Source organism: Heterodontus francisci, chromosome 27, assembly GCF_036365525.1.
Source record: "Heterodontus francisci isolate sHetFra1 chromosome 27, sHetFra1.hap1, whole genome shotgun sequence".
In the NCBI taxonomy this organism is placed as follows: Eukaryota; Metazoa; Chordata; class Chondrichthyes; order Heterodontiformes; family Heterodontidae; genus Heterodontus; species Heterodontus francisci.
In genome coordinates, this window is record NC_090397.1 from 66,433,787 (window position 1) to 66,445,897 (window position 12,111).

At 41.9% G+C, this 12,111-nt stretch overlaps 1 protein-coding gene across 7 annotated transcripts in view; it reads left to right on the forward strand.

Moving 5' to 3' along the window:
* The window catches only part of sfmbt2 (Scm like with four mbt domains 2), a 225,592-nt gene that overhangs the window by 35,330 nt on the left and 178,151 nt on the right, over positions 1 to 12,111 (forward strand). For 6 of the 7 annotated variants that reach the window (XM_068059522.1, XM_068059517.1, XM_068059520.1 and 3 more), the window contains exons 3-4: positions 4,584 to 4,678; positions 11,394 to 11,634. In XM_068059522.1, the coding sequence (XP_067915623.1) occupies positions 4,584 to 4,678; positions 11,394 to 11,634 (336 nt within the window). Of the gene's footprint in view, positions 1 to 4,384; positions 4,477 to 4,583; positions 4,679 to 11,393; positions 11,635 to 12,111 lie in introns of those variants that run through there. The other variant, XM_068059523.1, reaches the window with a different exon arrangement.

Genomic DNA, 12,111 nt, shown 5'->3' on the forward strand with positions numbered 1-12,111 from the left:
CTAAACTTTGCCCCTCGCACCTTAAACCTATGTCCCCTAGTAACTGACTCTTCCACCCTGGGAAAAAGCTTTTGACTATCCACTCTGTCCATGCCGCTCATAACTTTGTAAACCTCTATCATGTCGCCCCTCCACCTCCGTCGTTCCAGTGAAAACAATCCGAGTTTATCCAACCTCTCCTCCTGGCTAATGCCCTCCAGACCAGGCAACATCCTGGCAAACCTCTTCTGTACCCTCTCCAAAACCTCCACGTCCTTCTGGTAGTGTGGCGACCAGAATTGCACACAATATTCTAAGTGTGGTCTAACTAAAGTTCTGTACAGCTGCAGCATGACTTGCCAATTTTTATACTCTATGCCCCGACCGATGAAGGCAAGCATGCCGTATGCCTTCTTGACTACCTTATCCACCTGAGTTGCCACTTTCAGTGACCTGTGGACCTGTACGCCCAGATCTCTCTGCCTGTCAATACTCCTAAGGGTTCTGCCATTTACTGTATACTTCCCACCTGCATTAGACCTTCCAAAATGCATGACCTCACATTTGTCCAGATTAAACTCCATTTGCCATTTCTCCGCCCAAGTCTTCAACCGATGTATATCCTGTTGTATCCTCTGACAATCCTCATCACTATCCGCAACTCCACCAACCTTTGTGTCGTCCGCAAACTTACTAATCAGACCAGCTACGTTTTCCTCCAAATCATTTATATACTACAAACAGCAAAGGTCCCAGCACTGATCCCTGCGGAACACCACTAGTCACATCCCTCCATTCAGAAAAACACCCATCCACTGATACCCTCTGTCTTCTATGAGCGAGCCAGTTCTGTATCCATCTTGCCAGCTCACCTCTGATCCCGTGTGACTTCACCTTTTGTACCAGTCTGCCATGAGGGACTTTGTCAAAGACTTTACTGAAGTCCATATAGATAACATCCACTGCCCTTCCTTCATCAATCATCTTCGTCACTTCCTCAAAAAACGCAATAAAATTAGTGAGACATGACCTCCCCTTCACAAAACCATGCTGCCTCTCGCTAATAAGTTCGTTTGTTTCCAAATGGGAGTAAATCCTGTCCCGAAGAATCCTCTCTAATAATTTCCCTACCACTGACGTAAGGCTCACCGGCCTATAATTTCCTGGATTATCCTTGCTACCCTTCTTAAACAAAGGAACAACATTGGCTATTCTCCAGAGTCTGGGACCTCACCTGTAGCCAATGAGAATGCAAAGATTTCTGTCAAGGCCCCAGCAATTTCTTCCCTTGCCTCCCTCAGTATTCTGGGGTAGATCCCATCAGGCCCTCGAGACTTATCTACCTTCATGCTTTGCAAGACACCCAACACCTCCTCCTTTTTGATAATGAGATGACTGAGACTATCTACACTCCCTTCCCTAGGCTCATCATCCACCAAGTCCTTCTCTTTGGTGAATACTGATGCAAAGTACTCATTTAGTACCTCGCCCATTTCCTCTGGCTCCACACAGAGATTCCCTTCTCTGTCCTTGAGTGGGCCAACCTTTTCCCTAGTTACCCTCTTGCTCTTTATATACGTATAAAAAGCCTTGGGATTTTCCTTAATCCTGTTTGCCAATGACTTTTCATGACCCCGTATAGCCCTCCTGACTCCCTGCTTAAGTTCCTTCCTACTGTCTTTATATTCCTCAAGGGATTCGTCTGTTCCTAGCCTTCCAGCCCTTACGAATGCTTCCTTTTCCTTTTTGACTAGGCTCACAATATCCCGTGTTATCCAAGGTTCCCGAAACTTGCCAAACTTATCCTTCTTCCTCACAGGAACATGCTGGTCCTGGATTCTAATCAACTGACGTTTGAAAGACTCCCACATGTCAGATGTTGATTTACCCTCAAACAGCCGCCCCCAATCTAAATTCTTCAGTTCCTGCTTAATATTGTTATAATTAGCCTTCCCCCAATTTAGCACCTTCACCTGAGGACTACTCTTATCCTTATCCACAAGTACCTTAAAACTTATGGAATTATGGTCATTGAAGATCGAATTAAGAGAGAGAAGAAAAGAGCCAAAAAGGGAAAAGTAATTTTTTAATTAAAAATTGATACTTTTAAAAATCTCCCCCAAGTATTTGCAGGAATGAGATTCTATACTTCATAGTTAATTTTTAATGGCATTGGTTAATTGGAAGTAATTAACAATGAGCACATTGTTAAAGAGGTACTTATGTTTGTAATGACAAAACTAACTTTCTGTGGCAATTATAGTTCATATCTACAGCACGAATACAGCAACTTCACAATATTTGCAGATCAGTGCTGAGACAGACAGTAAAATGCCGTTTTCACAAAGTTCGTGGCAAAGTGTTGCAACTGGATAGCAATTTTTGGGTATTGGCATTTAACCAACCACACATCAGCACCTTGCCTGAAGTTTCCACACCATTTACGCATAAATAACTGTGAGTGTCATTAACCTTGCCATTATTTTGACAGCAAAATCTAACCCATGATCAATGGTGCCTTTCAATTTCCAGAAGTCTGCTTTTCAGTCAAAAGAAAAATTAGTATCCATGCAGTTACGGACATATTTTGTTTTCAAAGGGCACACTGGATTGAGTGGTATTTGCAGCTAAAAAAAATTAGGATCAAATTACTGACTATCATTAGGAATAATATAATTTCTGACGCTTGGGTATAAAAAGCAGAGAAAGAGTTCGTAACTTGGCATTGGTTTCAAAAGGGATGGAAAAACAGAACATAATGTCAAAGATTGCAGTGAAAACAACAGTGAAACTTTCAGTGTTCACTTTCATTACTCCACTGAAACTAACAGTGACTTCGGGAGTACACACATTCGCAGACTAATGTGGAAATCCGAAAGTTGTTGTCAGTCATTCTCGACTTCTCCAGAGGGTGCGCTGTTGAGGTCCCCCCAGACTGCAATCAATGAGAAATCTTTGAACTGATAAGACCTTCTTATGCTATTCGGCTCGCTGTAAAAACCTTGAAAAAGTAACACATTGTTGAATGAGGGATAACTGGGCTTTTAATGGTGTACTAACTACATAGTTACTGCTAAACATCCTCACTGGCCCTGCAAAGATAATTTTATGTGGAATGTCAAATTTCTCCACTTTGATAAAATCCACATTTTTAGTTTTAATTTTGTTTACCTTAATTTTAGCTTCTATCTTAATCCAATCATTTATTTCGCTATCTGAAATTTCAAATTGAATGGAAAGGGACTTAATGCTTTTTACACACAGCAAACCTGGAAGTTAATAGTTTAGTGTGATCAGTTGCTTACTCTGTTTACTGACATCACTGCTGCTGCATTCCTGGAGCTCTCCAGGACTTGGTGCCAGATTTAAGTGCAGATCTTTAAATAAGTGAGGTTACACAAGAGTTTATCCACAAAATTGAGCTGATCTCATCAAGTTTGATTCTGCCACTGTTTCTTATTTTCCCCCTGTCAGTTGGAGAGAGAGAGAAAGCACTGACGGATATTAAGAGATGGATCCGGGTACGGTAGCGTAGTTATATTACTGGACTAGTAATCTGGAAATCTGGACTGATGATCCAGAGACCTGAGTTCAAATCCCACCATGGCACCTGGCGAATTTAAATTCAATTAATTAAATAAATCTTGAATTAAGAAGTTAGTCTCAGTAATGATGATCATGAAACTACTGGATTGTTGTAATAACCCATCTGATTCACTAATGTCCTTTAGGAAAGGAATTCTGTCGTCCATACTCTGTCTGGTCTATGTGTGACTCCAGACCCACAGCAATATGATTGGCTCTTAACTCCCTCTGAAATGGCAAGCAGGCTATTCTGTCTTCAGGAAAGGGGAAGCCTGTGCCATAGAGATTGCTAGATCTTTGTGTGCAGCTTTCTTCAAGGTTAGCAGTGAGCTTTGCTTTGTTGCTGACCACAAACTCTAGGCCATTAAAGTCAGATATAAGGAAAGGCCTTGTGTGTCCCATCATGACATAGAATAGTGCTTTAAATGATTGATTTTGTTGCCTTTTGCCTTGTTCAGTAGATTATTGTAAATATTTCAATATTTGAATAAGTATGTTTCATTTATTGAGATACCTTGTTTCTCGACTGTAAAATGTAAGCTTCTCTAAATCCTTACTCATAACTCATCCGCCTTACACTTGCATTCAGCTTAGTTGCATTTTTCGCACTGCTTCAAATTGTGACTTCTGCAATTTCTCCATCACTGCATATTTTTCAGTGAATTATTATGAGGTAAAAGTTTTGTTTGAAAAGACTCTCAAAAGGTATCAGTTTTACAGCCATCAGTATCATGAATGTACAGATATTGCTGACATTTGTACTTGGCCTAGGGTTCCAGCCAGGTGCAGAGACAAACCATTGGAATTCATGAAAATCATCAAATTCCTTAAAACCGAAAATGTTCAATATCTTCATAACTGAGGGATCCAGAGAACGTTGTTTTGACAAATATTCTTCTTTTGGTGCTGCCTGTAAGTTATAAGAGTGTAATTATGGATAACTGTCAGGCACTTCAGTTTTAAAGCATGAAGCCAGGTAAATACAGATGCTAAGTATCTTCTCTATCCTGTTTAAACAGATGTAGGCTCTGGGGGTGAGGACCTCGACTTCAACTGGGATGACTATCTTGAAGAAACTGGTGCAAGTCCTGCTCCACATAACTCATTCAAACATGTATGTATGTGAATTCTTGAACAAAATTAATGGCCTGTATAATTTTTGCCTCAATCTGTGGTTTACAGTCGAAGAACTCTCTATTTGAGGTCATAGTGCAAAGTATTTAATCATACTATGCTATAGCTTGTGTTTATCTGGATGTGGAACAGCAGCAGTGACTCAAATCTGTTTTAAATAAAAACTTGAATTAATGCATACTAGATATTTTTAAGTAATTAAATGTACATACAGCCTTATTTATGGTTACATGACCAAAGATTAATGTAGAGTTTGCATTTTAATTTTCTAGTAATTACTGAAAACGACATCCTACCTGTAATGCTAATGTACAGTCAAGTATTGTGATACTTTATTCATTCACGGAACTCTCCCACCTACATGGTAATGCTCCTACTGCACTTGGCATGCCCACTGTATAACTATAAACAGCTAGTAACTTATTTGTTGAAGGCAATGCTGTGATATAGCTGAAACAGCAAATGGCTGATAGTGAGTTTAAGTCTTTGAGTTCTGCTGATAATTATTCAAGCTTCAGTATTGGGGGTTATGGCATCAGAACCACTTAATTGAATGAATTACTGTCTTCGAGCATATAATCAGGGATCAATTGAGCTATATTTAAGGCAACATGTACACCCTAGTAATCAAAAATTGGGCAAAAGCAAAAGAGTTTTCTGTATGTCTTTAATACCATTAAAATGGGGAATAAAATTAAAACCAAAATTTTGAATGCCATGCAAATGAAAATCACTGCAACGAAGTATTGCCTTTTTCTGGTATGTTGGAAGTTTCCCAGATTTTGGATGTATATTGTTTATGGGTGTGAAATAAATTATTTAATTATCATAGATCTTCCCTTTGGATTGGGACCCCGTCGTAAAGGTCAAATGGGGGTCACAACCCTGCTCTGAATGGGAAACAGTCACCCAGCAGTGATTTGCCCTGAATTAGCCAATTAGTGGCCAGATGGCAGGCTCGCCGTCCAACGAAAGATGGCGGGCAGGCTCTCAAAGCTAGAGAGACCAATAGGATGCCCTCCAGCACTGAAGAAGCAGCAGCCTGCAGTTCAGGTAAGAGAGAGAGAGCAAAAGGGAGAGAGAGGGAGTGCCTCCATTTTGAGGCATCCTCTCTCCAACTTTTTAATTTGAAATTTCAAAATGTCTTCAGCTGTTGGGTCACCGTGCAGCTAAAATCAGGCAGGCAAGGAGGGCCTCAAAGTCTGCCTGGAGTGCTGGCCTCTCGGTCTGCTGTCGGGAGGCCGCCTCTAGGCAGCTGGCCTAGACCTCGACTCTTAGGTGGGGGCCTGCAGGCTGACTGAAAATTCCAGTCTTAATAGGCCTTTAACTATCATTATTTGGCTACCTGCAGCTTGTGGGTGGGTAGCCCTGTGGACTTTGATCCTGCTTCTGGGAAAATGGCCGGGGCAGATGGAGCCGGCAAACTGGCATGCTGGCTGGCAGTGCGAATTTCCGTGCCTGCCTGCCTGTGCACTTGCCCCTATCGGGGTCTAAAAGTCCTGCCCTGAGGCTCAAAATTTTCACTAGTCTGTTAAACTGCAATTCTGATAATGACTTACGCATATGATAAGCCAGTTGACATCTCGTGTTTTAGCTTATGATGAGTCTGAAGATGCAGTGTAGGCCTGCTGGCCCCCAAACAGCAACTGTCCCACAGGAACTACATCCCTCCACTACCTTCACCAGGAGGCTTTCTTCCCTTCCTCTTCCAGCAGTAACCCACTGCCTGTTCAACACTCAGAGCAAGAGAAACTTCTTTACACAGAATTGAATGTAGGGAGCATGATCAAGAAGTTTGCAGATAACACACAAATTGGCCACATGGTTGATAGTGAGGAGGGAAGCTGTAGACTGCAGGAAGATATCAATGGACTGGTCAGGTGGGCTGAGAAGTGGCAAATGGAATTCAACCCGGAGTAGTGTGAGGTGATGCATTTGGGGAGGTCAAACAAGGCAAAGGAATACACAGTAAATGGGAGGATACTGAATGGTGTAAAGGAAGTGAGGGACCTTGGAGTGCATGTTCAAAGATCCCTGAAGGTAGCAGGACAGGTTGATAAGGTGGTTAAGAAGGCATATCGAATACTTTTCCATTATTAGCCGAAGCATAGAATACAAGAGCAGGGAGGTGATGCTAGAGCTATATAAAACATAAAACATAATATAAAAATGAAGAGGTGGGAGAGGCAGGAACCCTCACAACATTTAAGAAGTATTTAGATGAGCACTTGAAACACCATAGCATACAAGGCTACGGGCCAAGTGCTGGAAAATGGGATTAGAATAGTTCGGTGCTTGATGGCTGGCACAGACACGATGGGCTGAAGGGCCTGTTTCCGTGCTGTATAACTATGACTCGATGACTAATTAGTCATAGCTTGAGTCCTGTGTGAAGTTCAGGTCACCTCATTTCAGAAAGGATGTCATTGCACTAGCGAGGGTACAGAGGAGAATTATGAGGATTTTGCCAGGACTGGAAAATTGCAGCTATGAGGAAAGATTAGATAGGCTGGAGTTGTTTTCCTTGGAGCAGAGGAGGCTAAGCGGAGATTTGATTGAGGTGTACAAGGTTGTGAGGGGCCTTTATACTGTAGATGGGCAGAACCTATTTCCCTGAGCAGAGGGTTCAGTGACTAGAGGGCATAGATTTTAAGTGATTGGTAGAAGGATTAGAGGGGAGATGAAGAGGGTGGTAGGGGTCTGGAACTCACTGTCTGAAAGGGTAATAGAGACAGAAACTTTCAACTTTTTAAAAAGGTGTCTGGATATGCACCTGAAGTCCTGTAATCTCCAGGGATATGAACTAAGTGCTGGAAAATGGGATTACGATGGCTGGCTTGTTTTTCAGCCAGCCCAGACATGATAGGCAGCGTGGCCTCCTTCTGTGCAGTAAATTTTTCTACATTTTCTAAATATTCTAAACATCTGAAAAAGGAAGAATGTGCAGGGATGTGGGGAAGGGGTGGATGAGTAGCAGTATGTGAATTGCTCCTTAGGAGAGCCAGCACAGACACGATGGATCGAATGGCTTTTTGTGCTGTAACGATTCTAAGATTCTATGAATTGTGAGGCTGTAGAAATCACAAGCAGGCTTAGTGGTTGAGGCAGTCACCATGTTAACATTGGATAGGTGGATGAAGGGAAGGGGGATAAGAGGGGCAAGGTTTAGAGGGGATGTGCGAGGCAAGTTCTTTACACAGAGGGTGGTGAGTGCCTGGAACTTGTTGCCGGGGGAGGTGGTGGAAGCAGGTACCATAGAGACGTTTAAGAGGCATCTTGACAAATATATGAATAGGATGGGAATAGTGGGATACGGACCCCGGAAGTGCAGAAGGTTTTAGTTTAGGCAGGCATCAAGATCGGTGCAGGCTTGGAGGGCCGAATGGCCTGTTCCTGTGCTGTACTGTTCTTTGTTCTTTGTTGAAATAAATCAAGTCAGGGGATTGGGTATGTGAGACCAGTACCTGTGCATGTGACTTTCACTTTTGTTATTCTTCACTTTTTTTCTTCCTCTTTTGGCACTACTTTTCTCTCATTTCACTTTGATTTTCCCATTTCTTTCTCTTCTGTTTATTTCTCTTGTGGGAGAAAGGAGGAAAAAGAGACAAACTATGAGGAAGAAGTAGAAATTTGACTGACGTTTAATAGATGCAACATTTCTTATAAACTTAAGTTATCAGTTGGTAATTCATTTATCATTTCTGTAAAGTCTTTCTTAATTAAAATAATAAAAATGGCGTTGCAAAAAGTCACAGCTGTAACATACCACATTTTCTTATTAACTTTCAAATATAATAGACCACCAGTTCTAATGAGAGGTAAGAGCTGTAAAATAAGAGTAGGTAATGTTGCCCAACACAGCAGTGCTATGTCTTGTGTGTAACAAAGGGCAAGTTCTGAGCTTTGTTATTCGTTCATCGGATGTGGGCATCGCTAGCTAGGCCAGTGTTTATTGTCCATCCCTAATTGCCCTTGATCTGAGTGGCTTGCTGGGCCATTTCAGCAGGCAGTTAAGAATCAATCACATTGCTGTAGGTCTGGAGTCACATGTAGGCCAGACCAGCTGAGGGCGGCAGATTTCCTTCCCTAAAGGACATTAGTGAACCAGATGGGCTTTTACAGCAATCGACAATGGTTTCATGGCACCATTAGACAAGCTTTTTAATTCCAGATTTTATTAATTGAATTCAAATTTCACCATCTGCTGTGGTGGGATTCGAAGTCATGTCCACCATAAACTAAATATTTTTGTGGTGCTCAGAGCACTGGTCTATCAAGGGCTGAATTTTATGAGCCCTCTGGCACCGGGAATCGTGGCAGAGGGACCTGGAAAATTATTCCGGGAGAGGTCCACCACGACCTCTGACACCAAGAAGGCCTCGCCGCATTTTACCGGCGGCAGCAAGGCCTCCGTGCAGCACCCACCCCTTTCCACTCGGCGGCAGGGTCTTCATTTAAATATTAAAATGAAGTAAAATAAATGCAAATTAACTTAACTTGTCCCGGCAGCGGTCCTGTGCCAATTTCTGGCTGCCGGCCGGAACTCGCGCACCTTTGGAACACCGGAGTTCCGTGGCGTGACACTGGTGGGGAGGGGGGAGGAGTGAAAATTTCAGGGCGGGAGTGGGGGAGCGGGGAAAACTGCTCCAATTGTGTGTGGGAAGGGGTTGAGGTTCAAAGGTGCTGAAATTGGGGGGTGAAAGTTCCTAATTTTACAAATTGGAATTTCGGGGATTGGGTAATTTTATTAATTGATAACTTAGTGAGGGATGTTGGAAAAGGGATTGAAAGTGTTTCTTGAAATTTTATTTATCATTTCTGGCGCCGGCACCTTTAAAAATTTGATTGTACCTGAAGGGCTTTAAGCCCTTTAAAAATGGTTCGGCACCTGCGCATTGGTGCAGGACGCCATTGCCAGGGACGGAGTGGCTGCCCCCTCTATGTCATTGGGGGCGGCCGCTCCTCTCCCTCCATTTAAATGAGCCCCCGCGTGAAATATCGCGGGGGCTCAGTGACTGCACATCCGTGCCTGAAGACTGCCAAGATGAGATCCATTTGTGGCGCACTCATAAAATTCAGTCCCCAGGTGTCAGCAGATAATGAAGTGCTATTGTCTGCCGTCAAAGCTGTCCCACTTTATGGGGGATATTAGCTTGGAACAGAATAGTCCTGTAAAAGCAGTATCCTTTAAAGGGCCCAACATAGTGAAACCTTTAAGGCCTGTGCCATTTGGTACTATGCTTGTTGGATCCTGCACAGGTCTTAGTACTTAAAATATACACCAATAACTCCCACATTGGAGGGGATTTAACTGTACTTCCCACAATTGTATATAGTGACTTTTATTCACTTTCCAGAGTTGTGAACTATTATGTTTTGAAAGTTAAAAAATCTTGTCTGTTTCACTCTCAAATGTAATTTAAAATTTTCTGGAAGTGTAGATTTTCTGTTGTGTGCAACTAGTACTAATACTTTTTGTTCTACTGGAGCAGCACCATGCTTTGGGTGCAATGAGCCCCCTATTATTGGTTACTGAGGCCTACTCAGGACCCAATGAGCACAGTGCAGAATAATGCAAGCCCAAAAGATTTCACCATATTAAGCCTGCACAACTGTTGTGTACAAAGCTGAATAAGTTGCCATCTTAATGAGGACTAAATCCCATAATTCTGTCTTTGTTGCTGAATCTCCCTTTGCTTGGTCTTCAGACTACTCAAAATGCTTGACCAACTTTATTGAATTCTTTGAACAGGTAACAATGAGTAAAAAAGTGTAATGTTGCAGATGCAATATATTTGGATTAGCAAAAGGCCTTCGCTAAGGTACCGCATAGTAAATGTATCACTAAGGGCAAAACGTGGAGCCAGACGAAAAGTAGCAGAACGGATAGCAACTGGCTACAAGCTAAAAGTAACAACGCCGGTTAATAAGGTCATAGAAAAACCCATGCACTGGGACTCATTTCTAGAGGGATAGAATTGAAAAGTAGAGAAACAATGTTAAACTTATACAACGACTTGGTTAGAGCACACTTGGAGTCGTGTGAACAGTTCTGGTCTCCATATTACAAAAAAATATAGAGGCACTGGAGAAGGTGCAAAAATGACTATTAGGATGATACCAAACTGAGAGGTTACACCTATTGGGAAAGATTTAACAGGCTGGAGCTCTTTTCTCTTGAGAAGAGAAGACTGAGGGGTGAACTGATAGAGGTCCTTAAGATCATGAAATGCTTTGATGGATTGATGTAAAGAAGGTGTCTGCACTTACAGGGGAGCTAAAAACTAGGGGCTTTATATACAAGATAGTCAACAATAAATCCAATAGGGTATTCAGGAGAAACTTTTTATTCAGAGTGGTTCGAATGTGGAACTCAGTACCACAGGGAGTGGTTGAGGTGACTAGCATAGATGCATTTAAGGGAAAGCTAGATAAACATATGCAGGAGAAAGGAATAAAATGATGTGTTGATGGGGTTAGATGAAGAAAGGTGGGAGATGGCTTGTGTGAAGTATGAACACCAGCATGGACCTTTTGGGCCGAATGGCCTGTTTCTATGTTGGAAATACTATGTAATACTCCTTTTATGGGCGATTCTACTCAGAGTCAGAGTCTGCCATAAACTGGGACTGATTATAACCATTTGTAACTAAATTACTAAATAATTGGTATTTTAATTTGACTTTTGTACACAGGTTGAGATCAGTCTCCAGAGTAGTTTCCAACCAGGGATGAAGTTGGAAGTTGCTAATAAAAGTAATCCTGACACCTATTGGGTAGCCACAATCATCACAACATGTGGTCAGCTTTTACTCCTGCGATACAGTGGATATGGAGATGATCGCAGGGCAGATTTCTGGTGTGATGTCATGACTGCTGATTTGCACCCTGTTGGATGGTGTTCACAAAATGAAAAGGAACTGAGACCTCCTGAAGGTAGGATTTATGGATTGTCCCTGATAATTAGGAATCATGGGAATTGACAACACACTTGGCATGAGAAGAAGAAAATTAATACTTAAACAGTAAGTTAAACTGATCCTGATGTTGATGTTTAACATACTGTGCTGGGTTAGAATGCAGGGAACTTCTCCTTGCTGCAAAGTTGGCCAGCAGGATTTAAGTGAGGCTGGGGAGTTGAGATAGCTTGAGCTTCATTTCTAAAGCAATGGGTGAGTTTCTACCTCACTTTGCTTACCCGCCTGAAGTTAAAATCAGGGCCTGTGGATAGTAGAGAAATACTGTCACCATGATGAGTACAAATATATATTGTATTTAACTCTACTTATGTAATGGTTAACTGAATTGATTAATCACATTTTCTAGTGGACTTTGATATAGAGTGAAGTTAACGTATGTAAATAAAAGAGATGCTAAAACAAGTTTATGCATTTTATTGGAAGGCTATTCTTA